This window comes from Colletotrichum costaricense, assembly GCF_030867565.1.
Source record: "Colletotrichum costaricense strain IMI 309622 chromosome Unknown Scaffold_12.1, whole genome shotgun sequence".
In the NCBI taxonomy this organism is placed as follows: Eukaryota; Fungi; Ascomycota; class Sordariomycetes; order Glomerellales; family Glomerellaceae; genus Colletotrichum; species Colletotrichum costaricense.
Window position 1 is genome coordinate 1,040,060 of NW_026848241.1, and position 18,335 is coordinate 1,058,394.

An 18,335-nucleotide genomic window follows, 5' to 3' on the forward strand; every position below is an offset into this window, starting at 1 on the left:
TCTTTTACACTTCTGGAAACGGATTACCTAGACCAACAGTAGCTCAGCTCTGCGCAAATGGGCGTGTGGGTTTCTCAGCATAGGTACTATCCCTTGTAAGCAAGACTCTCTCAGCAGCTTTAGAAATGCATCTGATTACTGCTACTTTGACCAAAACATTCACTTTCCAACTTGCGCTGGTCTATCTTTGTTCTCTTCGGCCACGTGGGTTCCGAACGGCCCCCAAGAAGACATTAGCCGATGGTCGTAACGGTACTCGTCTTGACCACTAATACATGGCCGACATCGCAGGCCTGCGCCCTTTGGGATGCCCCACGTCATTAGTCCGTGTAGAAACTATTACTCACGCCAAAGAAAACCCTCAAGCTGAACTTCGCTGGAGCTAACCAGACCTGCATTTGAAGTTGCATCTGCATTGTATCAAAACACGAGCACAGATTGGATTGGTAATCAACTCATAATATCTTTCGAAGAATTTCTCAAAACTTACGTTAAGCAACTCCTTCCTATTTACATGCCCTATTCTTCCCAGAGTTAGCATTCACGATGTCGTACACCGAGGAGCAAATCGACCGGTATCTCCACCATATCAACTACCCGCGGGAGAAACATGCGTCAGATCGGTTGCAGCTCCTAAAGGATCTTCAGGCTCATCAACTTGCCCGAGTTCCTTTCGAGAGCTTAACCTTGCACTACTCGAAGCACCGCATTATTTCCATCGATCTGGAGGATCTCTTCGACAAGGTTGTAGTGCGAGGAAAAGGCGGCTATTGCATGGAGCTCAATGCCTTATTCGGCGCCGTCCTCAAGGGACTCGGGTTCATAGTCGTCAGCGTTGGTGCAAAGATCAAAGGCGACGAGAGGTTCGGCGGATGGTAAGCACTCGTAAAGGCTTTTAACAACAACTCGGCGCTGACCTTAGACAGGTCTCATATGCTCAATCTCGTCACCATTGATAGCCAGCGCTACGTAGTTGACGTTGGTTTCGGTAAAGGGGCGACCATGATCCCCGTACCCTTGAACAAGGAGACCGGCCACGAGTTCACCACCATCGCTCCTCTGCGAGGTAGACTCGTCTACCAAAAGCTAGACCAGAACACGGATTCGAGTCAGCGCATGTGGGTGTACTCGTCAACCGACACCGCCGACGGCCCCTTCCGAGAGCGCAACTGCTTCACGGAGCAAGAGTTCTTCCCTGAGGACTTTGAAGTCATGAACTACGCTGTCATGATGAGGCCAACTAGCTACTTTGTCAAGACGGTCCTATGCATGCGAACGATTCTGAATACTGAGACAAGGGAGGCAGAGGGTACCATTGTGCTGCATAAGGATGAGGTCAAGCGTAAGATTGGCGATAAAGTAGAGCTCCTGGAAACGTTGAATAGCGAGGCGGAACGCGTGCGGGCTATCGAGAAGTACTTCTACATCTCACTTACACCCGCAGAACAGAAAGCCATCAAGGGAATGCCTCAGGAGTTATTGGAGAAGAAGTAGCAGAGCTAAGCCGATGTTGTGACATCTTCTGTTCTGGAACGTGGGAGGAATTCCCTGGCTTAATTATCGTCGAATCTGGGCGCGCGAACTGCGGCTTTTTCAGCTGCTAACTTTATCGAGTGGTCAACTTCCATATTTATAGATAGCTCGCCTAAGCATCCTAGCCTGTAAGTTCCAGATACTGAAGAAGAACTCGTTGCCCAGACAATTGACTTGCGGATCTCTTGTAGAATCTGTCATTTCGTTCGAAGTCGGCCCAAGTAAGATGCTACAAGCATCTTGCCAACTCCAGTCTATCTCATCCACCCCTGAATCGAAAGTAGGGTAATTGGTGTAGTGGCTCGTGTGCTGAAGACCTTCGTTCCGCAAAGTTGCAAGTTCCTGAAGATGGAGTTGTTCCTCCTGGGTCTGTTCGACTCCGCCAATTGTATCGAAGGCCCCATTCCCCGATTCCACATACTCATTCGCCTTGTAATATGCAGACTGTCCTGAGATCAAGGACATGCCATGACGTGTGATGTTGATAGTGCCAAGTGCAGGAACTTTCATCCGCAAGCACCGACTAGTAATTACGACAAGCATCTCCGGAGCTGTCAGCAGATGGGCTCTTCAAATACCCTGCCGAGCGACTAGCAGCATCCGCTTCCATATCCAACAAGGCTTTCAATATAGAAGCGGTTTGCTCCAGTAGAGAGCCGCTATCGGAATGGTCCACTTCCAACATGAGTTCAATGACTTCTTCGATCAAAGCACGATCACTCGCTCTCTGATGGACGAGAAAATCAACCACATCAGCGTCATGATACCATCTTTCAATATGCGCTAGAAGCAGACTAAGGCATGCCGTGAAAGCGGAGAAGTCAATGGCTCTGCAACAGAACGAGATCTCGTTCGCGCATCTGAAGTTGATGTATCGACTCAGGAACTCGCGGCTTGCGTTTGAACGCGCCGCTCTGCTGTATTCGTGATCCGCGCGGCAATTGGACCGTAGCATGTACGGGAAATGTAGGGGGATCATCAGATTGAAATGCGCAATCTGGAATAGAATCCGAAGGGTGGTTTCAAGCTTTTCCCCTTCACTTATGATTGCAGGCCGCTGTTTAAGCCGTGTGTTTGGGACTAGCCACCAATCAGGGGGCATTTCTTGAGCTGACGTCTGCAGCATTTGGTCAGTTTGTTGCGTGACACCGTAGTCCTCAAGTTGGATGCTCTCGTTCCTAGTAGTGATACAGCGCATTATCTGACTATGACGACGTTCAAGGTAGTCGCAAGGAGATTCCTCAGGGGCGAACTTGTGCTTTGCTGCATACGGATCATCGAGAGTTGTATCAGGTAGGCCGAGCATTAGAGCCAAGTACCTCTCTTAACTTGATATCCTATGCCCAAGTTACCCCGAGTTGAGTCTGAACTTTGTTTCCCATTGACTACTGAACAGCACATACGCGGTCATTTCGTTCGCGATTTACAGCTGCCTCCCCTCAATTCCGGTCATCCGAGTCCCCGAAGTGGCCAAGATCGCGGTGCCACAGAAAGCATAACGTGGACTGGGCGGCTTCCGATTCCGCAACACTACAGGCTCTATGGCCGGAGGGATGAACATGATATTAAGACTCCAAGCATCAATCAACTTCCTTTCAGACGATCGAAAGTCCATGACTGCCTCGCCTTGAAAGTCCGCCGCCGGAGTCTTGAGGGACCGTAATATCCTGAATGCGCTCCGAGTTGATAAAGCACAAGCCGAGTCCGACCTACTTTGGGCAGTATTCAAATATTAAAAGTAGCTGTAAACTAATTGCATGCTTCAAGGCATCCTTGCCAATCCATTTATATTTAGATATCGAGTATCTTGTCCTAAAGTACACGAGTAGCCTTACGATGGTTATGAGTTGCGCCTATGCTCCAGCCACCACGGCCAAACCATCATAAATCATCCTCTTCACCTCATAGAACGTGCTACGGTGCTGCATCATGGTCGCCGCATCCGCAATACCCACGCTCTCCACCTCAACCTTGCCTGTGCTCGTCTTCCGTACCGCCACCGCGCCGTTGATCACCAACGTACCCTCGCCACGGAACTCGGCCGTGTATCCCGTCGACTGCATCGCCCGCCGCAGATCCGTGAGCCTCAAGTCACCCACGTGTAGCGGCTGTGCGACCGAACGCACCGCAGAAGCCATGTTTGAAGGCAGTAGGTCCAGCGTGGGTACTACTTCGATCTCGGTAGTCTCGTCTTCCCCGTCTTCCTCCTTCTTGACTTCCTCAACGGCTTCAGCGTCTTCAGCCTCTGTCTTCTGCCTCTTGTTGGCCCCGTCGTCTTTCTCGATGAGCTTTTCCTTGGCCAATGCCTCGGCGATAAGCTGGCCTGTGACAGTCACGACGCCCAAGCCGCGAACGTTTTGCCACTTGAGCTTCTTAACCAAGCTGTCTGCAAGTTTGACCACCCATGCGTTGGTGTCGACACTTGCGTCTACCCAGGCACCCATCGCTGGCGTGTAGACATCGATCGCGCTCTCCTCGGACGCACCAATCTGGGCGGCCAGCAGTTTCTTGCAGTCTACTGCGAGGGCTGTTGTCTCGTCCGCAGTGCCGCCAACTAAGATGAGTTTTCTTGGCTGGATCAATGGAATCAACATGTTCAAACTCCTCTTGTCGTGCAGTCCACTGAAATCAATGAAGGCGATTCGCAAGTTGACCATGACCTTCTCTGTCGAGACGATCAACTTGGAAGGACCCTGTATCTCCTCCTCAGCAACGTCCTCCACGTCGTCAAACTCGTCAGCGACATGGTCACCTGGGCCATTGGCGTCCAAGTCATCCACAGACCCTGCCCTGTTATTTTGGCGCTTGTTTGCTGCTTTGTTATTGCCGTCATCCCACTTGCGCTTCTTTCCAAGTCGGTCGTCATCATCATCTCTCCTCAGACCGTCGTTGTCCGGTGTATCTTCTTCCTTTTCCTCGGCACGCAAGTAATCTTCGGGGCGGATCACGTCTCCGAATTGGTCGTCTCGTCTCCTCCGCATGACGAGAGGGAACGATCGTTCGCGACCTTTCTTGCCTCTCACATCGAAGTCGTAAGCACCGCGCTTTTTTGTCAAAATATTGATGCCGAGGTCCTCGTCTGTAAGAACAACCTTCTTACGTGTTGCCTGGCCCATGGTTGTTGAGATGTTGAGGGCCTTGCCCTGCTGCTCGTTATCGGATTCGCCAGAGTCTGATGAAGATTCGGATGAGACATCGTCGGCAGCATCTGCGGGTGCTTGCAGGGAAGCCCCGCCGCCACTTTGCAGCGTAGCTTGAAGCTGGCGTTGAGTCGCGAGCCACTGCTGGTACACATTGAGTTCTTCTCCCTCCAATGCTTGCCTCTTGGCCTCCAGGATCTCCAGCTCCCTACCGCCACCATAGACAAGCTCAAGACTGTTACCATTGCTCGACTCCTCCACCGAAGCGCCATCTCTTCGTTCAGTCCACCAGTCCCAAAGGGTTCTGGCTATTGATGGTCTTTCAGTCTGTGATTTGGCTGGCTTATCTGTGAGGATGACCAAATTCCTGGAATCTTTCGCAAGACCCTGGATCAAGTCTTTAGAGAAACCCCATTCCAGAGTATCGTCGCTTGCAAGAATAACCCTTCCTTCTGCTTGAACATTATCCGCGGAGGCCGAGAGGAGCTTCTCGATTTGTGCCCGGCGTTCAACAAGCTTCAGGTATTTGAAGTCAAATGGAACGCCTTCCTTGCTCTTTCCTTCGGTGCCATTGGTACGCCGTTGCCCATCAGCAACTGATTCGAACTCCCTAACGATATTGTCGTCCATCCACTCCAACATGCTTCGTGCATATCGCAGAGTACTCGACATGTTCCGTCCAGCGAGGTAGAGTTTCGCTGCTTTGAGGCTGCCGCCGTCCGTTTGTGAGTCTACTCTCCATGCTTGTTCTAGCATATATGCAATCTCCAAGACACGTGCGCTTGAGTCCACTGGGATGAGTGCCGTCCCTCCCCGGCTGACGCAGGATTTGATCATGTCGACGAGCTGCTCATCGCGTTTTGCACGGCCTCCGGCTTGAGCAACCTTTTCTGCACCTCTACTACTGCACACCAAGGCCGTCGGCTTGCGCAGCTGTTCGATGACTTCGGCACCACCACCTCCAGCGCCACCCAGCCAGGCAGCTCCAGCGAAGACATTCTCCTTCGCCTGATTCCAATCTACAGCGTAGACAATTGACTCCAGACCATGCTGTATATGCCATATCGTTCCTCCGAGAGTGTGGCCTGCATTGTAGGCCGTGATCATGAGGCCATTGAGCGGCGGCGAGAAGGGAGACGGAAGGGGTTCGTGGGGTTGCGAGTACTTGAGAGGCTGGATTAGGGAAAAGTATCGAGTAATCTCCTCGGGGGTTGGTGCTTGCAGAAGAAAGTCGCTGTCGGCCGTTGGTTGCTGAGAGAAGGAGTATGCGGCCTCGGTCAGGGAGCCGTGGGGTATCTTTGTCGCGGCTAGAGGAGTGGATGCGTAGAGGTCTTGGGTCAAGGTGCGACCTAGATCAATGACAGGTCGGGTAGCGTATACGGGGATTCTCGTGAACAAGGGGAAGTTCTTGCAGCAATGGGCAAATGCAGCCAAATGCGATGTCGTGGCGTGTGTCAGAAGGATGATGGACAAGGTCGGAACCTGTCTGGAGGAATGTCAGCGATTGTCGTGAAGGACGCCCAGAGTAGGGGAAGGGCCTGATTACTTTTCAAGCTCCCGAAGCTTTTCGACATCAAACGACTCGTCCCAGCCAAGATCTATGAGAATCTTAACGCCTCCATCGAGCTCCAGAATCGATTGCGACGCTGTTGAGTCGGAAAGGGCGCCCTGAAGAGGGCAAAAGGTAAACATGATTGGTATCTATTCGGCAGGGCCGCAATGCATTGTCTGGAGGTAGAAGTAGTGGGATTGATTCGACACGGAGTCGCTTCAAGGTGCAAGCGCAAAAGCAGCGACCATAACGCTGGCGCGCAAATGTCAGATAATAATCTCGTTGTCGTCGCTGTTGCAAGCGCAGTGAGTCGTGGGGTTTGAGGTTCAACGGAGGTGTCGCGTAAAAGAATCTAGGAACCAAAAGTCCAAGGTTGCATGCGCTCGCTACGTGCAAGGTGCTTGGGGTACGTACCGCTGCGCAGGACTGATCGGAGAGCAGGGGCCAGCTGAGGCTCCGTCACTGAAGAGTGGGTCAACCCCATTCCAAGTCCCCCTTCTCAGGCCAGGCATCGGGATAGCGGCGACTTTCTTCCGTTCCTTATTAGGACTAGATTCGTTTTCTTCAATTCAGTGGAGACATACCCGGCTCTGCGGGATCCAACGGACAGCTGCTGGAGCTCCCGCATTGGCCAGGGCCGGGAAGGGCTAGGTACATAGAAAGGTACCTTAGAGCACCTGCCAAAAGAACTCCGGGCCTGGAAAAACAGATCGGAAAGTTATCGTGTCAATTTGGCCCGGATCCCTGTTGATTCGTGCGTCTGGCCAGAGCATCGAAAGGGGACACAATTCAAGCTTGTCACTTTTCCAGAAGCTCGGCTTGTTCTCGACTTTGCCGCCAAACATCCCATTTCCACGTTTCTGCAAGGCATGGCGCGCTCTTGATTGCGTGCGCGCATTTCTATTCAATCCCTCTGCGAGTTTTCGACCTTGATACCCGATTCTGACGGTGCACAACAGCTAGCTGGCCGTGCCTCCGAACCTCAGCTTTTGAAAGCTACGGTACCTTCATTAGCCCGCATTTAATTCGACTCCCCCGAGCAATCGACCACGAGCTTCCCATCACGCAACCCTCCAACACACCGACCACCGCCCATTTCCGCAAACATGTCTGACTTTAGCATGTACCACCAGCTGGGCCAGGGCGAACAAGACCCTTCGAATCCCAATCGATCGACGCAGCCCGCACCTCCCCAGTTCTCCCCTCCCGTCGCGGGGCAGCAATACCAGCAGGGAACTCCATACGGCGCCCCTGCACCTCCAGGACAGCAATACTATGGAGGCCAGCCTGGTTCCGCACCACCTCAGGCACAGCCGTATGGGGCCCCTCCAGGTCAGGAGTATGCGCAGAATCCTGGTTTCCAGTCTCAGGAAAACTTGGCGGCGCAAATGGGAGGCATGTCACTAGGTGATGGACACGGTACAGCAAGGAGGAAGAAGAAGGACCGCCACGCATACCACCAGGTCGAGGCGACAGGCTCGTCGCAACCCTTCAACGGAATCCCTGCTGCCGGCACGAATGCCACGGCCTTCCTCAACGACCCTTCGCAAGCTCAGTATGCTCAAATGAACCAGTTTCCCGTCGCCGCGGGCCAGACATTTACACCCGCCAATCCCGCTTCCCCGGCTGAATTTGCGACCCGAAACGGCACCGATGCTGGCGGACCCCCGGCTGTAGTTCAGACTTCCGGACACCAGAAGCTGTCTCTCGACGACCTGCCTAGTGTGCCAGTCTCCCGTGACTCTCTTCAACAACACTACTTCTCCAATGTTTATCCCACCTTTGAGAAGCACCTGCCACCTCCCTCGACTGTCTCATACGTTGCCTACGACCAGGGCAATGCTTCGCCCAAGTTCGCGCGCTTGACACTGAACAGCATTCCGTCCAATGCCGAGGGCCTTGCACTTACTGGTCTGCCAATGGGTCTTCTCCTTCAGCCCATGGCACCTCTCCAGCCCGGGGAGCTCGAGATTCCAGTCCTTGATTTTGGCGATTCTGGCCCCCCGAGATGCCGTCGCTGCAGAGCTTACGTCAACCCCTTCATGATGTTCCGGTCCGGCGGCAATAAGTTTGTTTGCAACTTGTGCACTTACCCCAACGATACCCCGTCCGAATACTTCTCCGCACTCACTCCCCAAGGTGTAAGGGTGGACCGCGATCAGCGCCCAGAGCTTACCAGGGGTACTGTGGAGTTTGTAGTGCCTAAGGAGTACTGGACGAAGGAGCCCACTGGTCTGCGCTGGCTGTTCGTCATTGATGTTACCCAGGAGTCCTTCAACAAGGGATTCATCGAGTCCTTCTGCGAGGGCATCGTTGCTGCCTTGTACGGTGGCGAAGACGCAGAACGGGATGACAATGGCGAGCCAAAGAAGAGCATTCCCCCTGGCGCCAAGGTTGGCTTCGTGACTTATGACAAGGACATCCACTTCTACAACGTCAATGTGAGTTGCTCCCCAGGACTCCAGACATTGGACAATGGACTAACAATCATAGCCCGCCCTGGATCAAGCCCAGATGATGATTATGCCCGATCTTGAGGATCCCTTCGTACCCCTGAGTGACGGTCTCTTTGTCGACCCTTACGAATCTAAGTAAGATTGCCTGCTGTGTATAATATGACCATCGCACTGACTGACTTGTCTAGGGATGTCATCACATCTCTGCTGACAATGCTGCCCACCATGTTCTCAAACATTAAGAACCCCGAACCGGCCCTCCTGGCGACCCTCAACTCTGCTGTTGCCGCATTGGAAAAGACCGGAGGCAAGATCGTCTGTTCTCTGGCGGCTCTGCCTACCTGGGGCCCTGGCCGTCTCTTCCTCCGCGACGATGGAAAGCATCCCGGTGGAGAGATCGACAAGAAGCTCTTCTCTACAGAACACCCGGCATGGAAGAAGGTGGCCGAGAAGATGGTGGCCACCGGTATCGGTGCCGACTTCTTCCTCGCGTCGCCTTCTGGCGGATACCTTGACATCGCCACAGTCGGTCACGTTGCAGCCTCTACCGGTGGAGAGACGTTCTACTACCCCAACTTCATCGGGGCCCGTGACAACACGAAGCTGTCCATGGAAATCAAGCACGCGGTTACGCGCGAGACTGGCTTCCAGGCTTTGATGAAGGTTCGTTGCTCGAACGGCCTGCAGATTAACGGGTACCACGGCAACTTCATCCACCACACTTTTGGTGCCGACCTGGAGATTGGTGTTATTGATGCTGACAAGGCTATGGGCGTTACCTTCTCCTATGACGGCAAGCTCGACTCGAAACTCGACGCCCACTTCCAGTCGGCGCTGCTGTACACCACGGCTTCCGGCCAGCGGAGAGTGCGCTGCTCAAACATTATTGCGAGTGTGTGTGACAACCCCAGGGATAGCGTCAAGTTCATCGACCAAGATGCCGTGTTCACGATTTTGGCCAAGGAGGCAAGCACAAAACTAGCAAGTACTTCGGCAACGCTGAAGGATGTCCGCAACCACCTGACGGAGCGTACGATCGACATTCTCTCAGCATACCGTAAGAACTTCTTGACTTCAGCGCAACCAGACGGCCAGCTGGTCATGCCGGAAAGGCTCAAGGAGTTCTCCATGTACATGCTCGGTCTCCTCAAGTGCCGCGCCTTCAAGGGCGGTAACGAGAGTTCCGACCGTAGAGTCCACGAGATGAGGATGATCCGTTCCATGGGCGCCAAGGAGCTCAGCTTATACCTGTATCCGCGCATGATCCCCATTCACAACCTCACTCCAGAGGAGGGCTTCCCTGACGAGTCCGACCATCTCAAAGTACCGCCTGCGATTCGCACGTCCTTCTCTCGCGTGGAACCTGGCGGCGTCTATCTCGTCGACAACGGCCAGCAGTGTCTCCTGTGGCTCCACTCCCAGACCTCACCGAACCTCATTGCCGATCTCTTTGGCGAAGACAAGACAACCCTCCAGAGCCTCGACGCGTATACTTCATCGCTCCCCATGCTCCAGACACATTTGAACGCGCAAGTACGGAATATCGTCGAGTTCCTGAAGACGATGCGGGGTTCCAAGGGTCTGGGTATCCAGCTTGCGAGACAAGGAATTGATGGTGCCGAGTACGAGTTTGCGCGCATGCTCGTCGAGGACAGGAACAACGAGGCACAGAGCTATGTCGACTGGCTCGTCCATCTTCACAGGAGTGTCCAGCTCGAGGTAAGATACATCTACCCCATGACCCCTTTCTAGCAAGAAATGCCGCTAACATTCCATGATAGCTTTCTGGCCAAAGAAAGAGAGAAGACCCGCTGACGGACGCCAACGCACTAGCAGGCTTCGCCGGTCTGAGGCCCAACTACTGGTAAAAAGGGCAGAGGCAAGGAGGAAGTGACTGTGTGTGGGAGTAGGAGGCGCCAGTCGATCGAGCGGAAGTCTCGGAGGCGTGGGTTCAACTTTTTTTTGATGGTTTGAGCGTTGTCAGAACTGCATATACATTGGGTGTCCAGGGTTTCCGAAAAGAAAGTAGTAAACAACCATTCAAATTTACTTCCGGCAGACTGCTGAACGAGTCTGGCTAGCCTCTTTTGTGTTGATGAGTAGTGTCAAGCAATCGCCCTGTTCACCCTCTTAGCACCCTATATTCCACGACTGCATCACGCCCTTTTCCTGAAGTGGGCATTGCCCACGCTGCTCTGCATGCGACAAAGTCGCTGGTCGTGTCTTGGCGAGCGCTCAACCGTCAATCAGCCTGTCGACTGTCACAATTGGCATGGCATGCCAACCGTGTCACCGGCCAAACCATGGAAGGAAGCCAAGATGAGGCCAGGAAGACTCCATCTTCAAGGAAAATTTCGAAGAGTAACGTCCCTGCTTCCCAGGCCGATACGTGTGCGCTGACTCCCACGATGGCCACTGCCAAAGCCACGTCGTGGTCTCGTCGCCTCAGTACTAGCACTCCGCCCGCGAAGACTAGACTGCAGAGTCTCAGCCTACCGGGTTTTCCTGGAGAAAGCATTGTCTCTTGATCTCGAGAGCCGTTCCGAGAGGCAACACTCCAGTCTCCCAAGCACAGCTATCATTTTATTTCATCTCAGTCAGTAGAGATCCTTCCTCAATAGCGAAATATACCCAAAAAAATGGAAGAAGTCGCGAGGAGACCTCGACTCGAACCCGCGACGCCTCGAAACATGTGATGGTATTCCGTGTCTTCCATGAAGTACCGGTACCTACCCAAACAACAAGTCACGAGGCCAAACATCGCCCGCCACCAAAATTACTATGGTGGAAAATGACAAAAAAACAAGCTATCCATGGCATTATGTAGGACCGTGAGCCAACATACGCTCCCACCTATTCAAGGCTGGAGCTGTACCGCTCGGCCATCGACTACAACGGACGATGCTTGTTAGAGGACATTCACGATTCTGGTCACTACATCCCCTTCGATGCCCATTGCCTGCGCATGCTTCATGACATCTCATCCAATAACCTGCAGCTGCGAGTGCGACCGCAGCCCATTGAGAATTTCTGTATCCCTCCCGGCTTACGTTCAACACCATTGAAAACAAGTCTTGTACTTCTCTTTCTGGGTTGGGCCATGCAGTATGGCATAATGGCACACCCAGATGAATAATTTCAAGACTCCACGGCAAACTCCACCGAATTCCATTGAAAGCAAAGCCAGGACCTCACAAACACACTCATATTCGCACGAAATCTGATATAAAACTGTGAGATGTGAAATGTGATGGTTGACGGAACACCAGTGTCTAAATATGAACACACCCAAGCACGGGAGTAATCATAGAGGAATGAAGACCGCCCGAGATGCACCACCCAATTCTTAGTTCCCTCCGCCAAGCTTCGCACGACATCACCCGGGTGGGAAAATTCGAAGGGGCGGGGAATTGCTGATCACGGTCAAATCTCATCGCGCTTTTGTGTAAACCTGCTTCCCTCGGTAGATGACGTTTGCTCAAGGTTTCTGAGACACGAAGCCGGTGGCTTTCTGGCTTTGTAGTGTCTGTACAATCCGTTTAGACCGTTGGAGGCGTGCTGGGAATAGCTCCGCAATGCTGTTCCTGCCTACTCCTAACAGCCAGCGCGACTGTTTATTTACCTTTCCAAATTTGCTCGCTTTCTGGTCATACGGCGTCGCTACCCGCCGTACCTCATTTCCCTGGGCCGTTTTCCACGCCGGCATAAAGGTAGGCCCGATGGAACGAGGATAGGCAAGACGAAATGATAGCACAGGACACCAACGACTGGACGTCGTTGGGTCTGAGGGCCTTGAAACATGCAGCCTCCCGAGCGGCCTTCTGTTAGCTCACCAAGGCTGCTTACCCATACTACTTCTCTCCGAGCCCCCCATCCCGTCTCCCGTATTCCTCACTCGTCTCCCAAACTCCAGATGGCAGGTTTCTCTCGGTACACCAGGGTCAGGTTGATGTGCATAATCTGGACGGGTCCAATATGAGACGACCGACCCGCGACGGGCTGGGCCTCTCTGCTTCCTCCTTCACCCCCGTCAATCTGGCGCCCGGGATAGAAAGGCGGGCAGGCAGGCAGCAGGAAACGGCATTGATGGATTCGTTAGGTGGTCGGGGTGTTCATCTAGCTGATCTACGCGCAGCTGCAGCAAATCCGTGATCCCTGACGAAGATCGATACGTTTTTTTCTTCTTCCTCGCCTACCTTGTCTACCCACGACCGACCGACCGTGCCGACCTCTTCTCCCCGATGAGGCTTACATGCATGTCTCAGAGGAGGGAGGGGGAAAAACCTAGGTAGGTAGTCCACCCGTAGACAAGCAAAAACCCTCCATTCCCCAACGCAAGGCGGGATCTCCATCCGGGAACGCCTCGTCTTATTTTGGGCGGCTCAAAGTGCCAGAAGAGGAAGCGTTAGTGGTGGGCATAGTCACCGCCCTACATGTCTCTCATCCTCGAAGCGGTGAGCCGTGATAAATGATGATGTACCACGAGAGAGTCTCTGGTGCTCTGCCGCACATGATGTTTTGGGTCCTCCCGTTGGGAGAACGAAAAGAAGGTGGTTTGCCGCCTTGTCCCACTCCTTTTATCCGTCGAGTATCATGTCATGCTGCACGACGGGTTGGGCGTCGACGCAGCAGCGATCACCCGCACACCCATGCCATTCACGAGTCCAATGCAGCGCCCAAGGATGAACATGCACGCGGCAAGAGATTCATCATTGATGATACAGGGGGAGGAGAGAGAGAAGAGGGGCATGACGACAACTCTGCGCTAGCAATCATTACTTAGCCCCCAGCCTAGAACGGGAAACCACTTCATGAAGAGTTTGAAGAGAAGGCAGAATTTGCCCACTAAACTCAGTTTCTAAAGCGACGCCAGTGTATCCCTTGACTGCCGCGTGGGCAGAGAGGGGGCACTTGGGGGGGAAGGACAGCAAGAGAAAGAAAGTGTAGACTTGAGATACCTCTCGCATTGGACACTCTCCCTGAATGGAGATAGTCCTCGCGGAATGTCTTTCGCATCTTCACCCCCGCCCCTCCTCCGTCGATGTCTGTGTCTGGTGTAACTGACCACATCGGGGTATTGGCAGGGAGTCCAGCTCGGCACCTCTCGCCTGAGCTAATGAGGTGTGATTGGATGGCAGGGGACTATGCAAGGGCTAGCATTTGAAGAGGGCTGCGGGATGTTCGACCGCGGAGTGCCCTCCGGTCCCGCGTGGTCGGGCCCTGGTGGCGTCAGCCCCCGGTTCCAGGGGTTCGAAAGATAAACCCTCTTTCTAACCCGCGACCCTCCCTATGACCTCCAAAGTCTTTGGGATCTCTGGGGTGGTGTCCCCGTCAGTCGGGTAGCAAGGCAGGGAGGCAGGTTCGTCGTATGTTTGGATAAGAAGTGCAAAGGCGGGAATCTCGTGGCCCACGAAATCTCTACCCGTAGATAAAGGCCGTAACGGGTCTTGCGCATTTCGGCCGTACTATGTGTCACAGGCAAGATGCCTCGGATCAGCCATCTGGTGGTTCGGAAAATTGAGAAGTGATAGACTTCTCATAGTCTTCGCGGATCCTCCCCGCCCCAAAGGGCCACCGTACCAGTGTCCAGAGTCAGTATTGTCTCTCAAGAGGGGAGGGAAAAGAGCCCATTGCTTGTGTAGGTGAGGGTGGGGGGTCGTCGTGGGGAGAGCCAACGCAGTGATACCCAAAGTTCCAGCCGATCGAATGTCCCGGTCAAGATCTGGCATGCAGGCAGGGGTGAGGTATTTGGATTTCGGGGTAGCGGTAGACTTTTTTTTCTATCATGACGAGGACATATGCAGAGTTGTTTGCGCCTGAGATCATGTCAGCTCCCGGAAAAGCAAACATGGATGTCTTCTCAGCCCTCCAATAGCCACTCACCATCCTGGTCGAAGATCCCTCCACCCTCGGATGTTCAGCTCTGACGGCCTATCGTTCTTCGTCAGCCTGACCAACCGCGGTACTGGGAAGACCATGTCAGAGGCTCCCGCTCTTTATTTCATCCCTTCAGAGACACCGATTCTTGAGTGTTCGTTGGAGAGCCAAAGGTTTGCTGCCGGTAAACGGGCAAGACAGGTGAGCCTTTCTGTATGCTTGCTTTTTCTCGTCAAGTGGCGCCGCGGCACGTGCCTAGGCAAACACTTTAGTATGACTTGGACATGTCGATTACGAATTCGATAGAGGAGCGGGCTGAACAAGCGACTCTGGCCCATTCCAATGGTCGCGGATGTTAACCTTGCCGTTCTTGCTAAGACGTTTTAGGCGAGAGCCTCAGCATTCAACTCATACTCTTCAGGCGCGAGGATTTCGGGTCGAAATAGTATACCGCTATCCAGTCTTGCTGAAGGCATTTCTCCCCTTTGGTCTGTTTGACTACCTTCTTCGGCTTGGCGGGGCACCGGGAGTCAACCTTCTCTGGGTTCTGCTGAGCTAGCACAGTGGCCAAGACTGTCGTTGGCATTCCATGCCAGGCCCTTCCGGAGGGTCGCGTTGCTAGGGTGAAGACCAGGCGGCTGCGGCAAGGCAATGCTTTTCCATACACCAATGGCCACTGGACAACAGGATTGCGCGCGCCATGCTTATCCCTACGTCCAGTCGCCCCTACATCTTTGGAGCGAACCGTGTTGCGCAAAGGGAAGAGGGAGATTTCAATCATGCTTGAAAATTGCTTCCGGATATGGAATATGAAGGGATTTGTGATTTGAACCAGAAGAATACGCCAGACACCTGCAAAAGCTCCTAGGTCCCAATTACATCGGATCTAGCCATTTTGTCCTACCACTCCCAACGCCGCCAACCCGAAGTCAACCGTATGATGATGTGCACCAGTGAGAGCAAGCAAATTCCCGCGAAAATCGAGATGTCGAAAAAAAAGGAAATAGGCAAACAACTTTGAAGACCACTATCGAAGCCCTCCGAGCACACTGGCCGGAACAGGCAATCGACACCCGACGTTGTAGATCCAGGGACCCTCGAGATCGCAAGTAGCTTCAGCCCGACGTGCAAGGGCAGAAAAGGCAACCAGCGTGGGCCGCTGAACTGAAAGCCCCGTCGAATAATGCAAAAAATTGATCCCCCTGCCCGGTCATTGCGGACCAATCACCGCACTTGGACAGGGAACCAGTCGTTAGTAGTGCTGAAAAGCCTGTGTTGCGAGACATAAACACCTTTCTTGTAGCCATGTGTTGACATGACAGGTCGTACGGCGAGACAAGACTCTGCCCAGGGTATACCGCCTCAGCCAGCCTGACGTACGGCCAGGTCTCACCGGCTCACATCGAGTACCCATGAGTGAGACATTAACCCGGTCGAGGATGCGCCAAGAGCAAATCGGTCAAGACCCATCCATAATTGCAGAGAAGGCGTAGCGTGGGTCAGGTTGGCTCCGAACTCTGGCTATCTCACTCGTCGCGAAGATTTCGCTGAAGATTTTGAAGTCGCTTTTGTGACTGGATGAACTGCCGCTTGAACTTGATGATGACGAGCTCTTTGACTTGCTTTTCGAAGAGCTGCTGCTGCTGCCGCTCCCTTTCGTCTTCTTGGCGATGTCGTCGAGGATGAACTTGGCTGTGCACTGTCTGTCGTCTTCGAAAGCGAACATGACGGCGAGAAACTGGCCCCTCAATTCTGGGTCGTAGAGAAAGACTTCGCGCCACAACTCCGCCAGCTCCTTGGGCGGGTTGCGGTAGCCATTGCCAAGGCCAAAGTCGCCGATCACAACGTGGTTGTAGCCGTTGAACACGCAGATTCGCAAGGCGGCGCGCATCTTATTCCGTACCAATTCTCGCTCTTCCGAAAAAGAGTACTTTCGTCCCATGTCTGTGAGCTTCGGCCACCGAGCTGGCGGCATAGAAATAACTGGCAGCGACCTCCAATCTTTCATGTCCAATGACTCGATCCTGTCTTGAAACTGGCGGAAACGAACTGCACACTTCATTAGTCAAGAATGACCAAGATGCTAGGTAGTACGCATGTGCCTACCAACATCGGGAGAATAGATGGCTCCTTCGATCGGGATCGGGTAGTTGGTTGGCATGCATGTATCCGGATGGGGAGACCCCAACGTTGCTGACAGATTGCTGCGACGGCATAATCTCTCCTACATAACGCGTCGAGTCAGAGTTGTGTTATACAAGGCGCACCATCGACGACATACCTCGTAACCGACAACACCTGTCTCCCAATCACCTCCGGGTCGCTTCTCGTTCGCGGCGCAGATGAAGGGGATCCGGACTCCTTCACTTTGAGCCCAGCCCAGTGCGCAGTCTACAGGATCGCTATGCACGACATCTGCCATGGTTAGCTGTGGCTCCGAATCATAACCGATGACGGCCATGGGTGAGTCTTACAGAAGTTGGGTAAGTCTGAGCTCATGAAGGCCGGGCGGCTGAGCGGAAGCTGGAGTAGCGGCTGAGAGTAGAGAACTGAGTATGGGGGCCACTCCTCGCGGAAGTATCTATTGACTTCTGGGATCAGTTTCTTCTTGGTGTCCGCCGCAACCTCGGAGGGCTTGATCTTCAAAGGCTTCGAGGAAGGCATTGTAAGCTCGCGAAGGCAGGCCAAAGAAATTCTTGGGGCGGTGACGAAGGTCGAGTTGCTGTGTAGAACTGATCCTTGATCAGACGCAATGCGGCGAGTATGACTTGAGAATGAGAGATCAGGGAAGCACCAACCGTGGGGTACACTCGTGGCTTTAAATACGTCCCCTCGCAATGAAGAGTCGCTCGGGAGGCAACTCTAGCTGCGGCTTGTAGACCAGGAGCGCGGGAAGGAAGAAAAGAAACAATAGCATGGTGAGGTATCTTGGGCCCCTTTGCAGAGGAATGAATTGCTTCGCCTATCCAGGAAGCGAGGGCGGTGAAGGGTGTATGGGAGAGTGTTACCAATACTTGCCGGATCTCAGTCAAGTCTGCGACATTCCAGGGTAGTGTATAGGAAGGGCGCGTAAAGGGTGGGTGGGCTTGCCGTGGTTGTGATGAGATATGTCTTGCTTGTACAGAAACCCGGGTCGTGTCACGTCAGTCTTCCCGTGGTCTTGGTAGGTGGGATCCGATCGAGTTACTACTGCAATCTGCCGCAGTTATACGAGATCTTCCTGTTTCCCAAGATCTCACTTGAGGCGTTCTTGCGAGCCGGGATAGGGCGATGGGAGCAAGCAGTGCAACCGGGGGGGGTCGAAGCCAGGGTCCGTACATATCTTGTTGGCTAAGGCGAGGTATCCGTACCCAGGGTCTGAAGACAGTTTGGGCGGGGCGGGAGCTAAAGTAGGGAAAGATGGCGAGGGAGAATAGTTGCGAGTCCCAGCAGCCCGTGCCGTGCCTTGCTTAGATCGCGGGCTAATAAGCAATAAGCTGGCATGGAAGAAGCAAAAAACCCAGCTTCATGGTTCTTGGGCCCCCACTAGGCAGGGCTGCCTGTCCAAAGGTTGGGCGCAATGAGGAGAGATGTGAGCTCATCTTGGAAGTGAGGCAAAATATCGATGGGAGGTGACAAGGCTACGTTGGGTGTCTGTTTGCCCGCCGAGGATGCGGATCCATGCTCTCCATGACTTGCATACAGGTTCCGACTCGGGTTTGCGGCCTCGATCTGAAGGGAGACGAAGTTTGGACCAAGAAGAAAAGACTGTACTCGATCGGATTCCAGATCCATGTC

General features: G+C 53.5%; 5 protein-coding genes across 5 annotated transcripts; 2 read left to right on the forward strand and 3 right to left on the reverse strand.

Moving 5' to 3' along the window:
• Positions 1-546: 546 nt before the first annotated feature.
• Positions 547-1,494, forward strand: CCOS01_11307 (N-acetyltransferase; the record flags this gene model as incomplete). The annotated part of the gene is made up of 2 exons (XM_060459460.1): positions 547-875; positions 927-1,494. The coding sequence occupies 2 exons, from the start codon at positions 547-549 to the stop codon at positions 1,492-1,494; spliced, it is 897 nt and encodes a 298-aa protein (XP_060310192.1).
• Positions 1,495-2,056: 562 nt separating this feature from the next.
• CCOS01_11308 (uncharacterized protein) lies at positions 2,057-2,839 on the reverse strand (the record flags this gene model as incomplete). Its single annotated transcript, XM_060459461.1, has 1 exon — positions 2,057-2,839. The coding sequence occupies one exon, from the start codon at positions 2,837-2,839 to the stop codon at positions 2,057-2,059; it is 783 nt and encodes a 260-aa protein (XP_060310193.1).
• A 547-nt stretch (positions 2,840-3,386) lies between these two features.
• CCOS01_11309 (RNA-metabolising metallo-beta-lactamase) lies at positions 3,387-6,365 on the reverse strand (the record flags this gene model as incomplete). The annotated part of the gene is made up of 2 exons (XM_060459462.1): positions 3,387-6,159; positions 6,220-6,365. The coding sequence occupies 2 exons, from the start codon at positions 6,363-6,365 to the stop codon at positions 3,387-3,389; spliced, it is 2,919 nt and encodes a 972-aa protein (XP_060310194.1).
• A 966-nt stretch (positions 6,366-7,331) lies between these two features.
• On the forward strand, positions 7,332-10,549 carry CCOS01_11310 (Sec23/Sec24 trunk domain-containing protein; the record flags this gene model as incomplete). The annotated part of the gene is made up of 4 exons (XM_060459463.1): positions 7,332-8,666; positions 8,719-8,816; positions 8,870-10,400; positions 10,463-10,549. 4 exons carry the CDS (start codon positions 7,332-7,334, stop codon positions 10,547-10,549), a joined length of 3,051 nt encoding a protein of 1,016 aa, XP_060310195.1.
• A 5,468-nt stretch (positions 10,550-16,017) lies between these two features.
• On the reverse strand, positions 16,018-17,222 carry CCOS01_11311 (uncharacterized protein; the record flags this gene model as incomplete). Its single annotated transcript, XM_060459464.1, has 4 exons — positions 16,018-16,607; positions 16,665-16,782; positions 16,840-16,973; positions 17,033-17,222. 4 exons carry the CDS (start codon positions 17,220-17,222, stop codon positions 16,018-16,020), a joined length of 1,032 nt encoding a protein of 343 aa, XP_060310196.1.
• Positions 17,223-18,335: the final 1,113 nt, after the last annotated feature.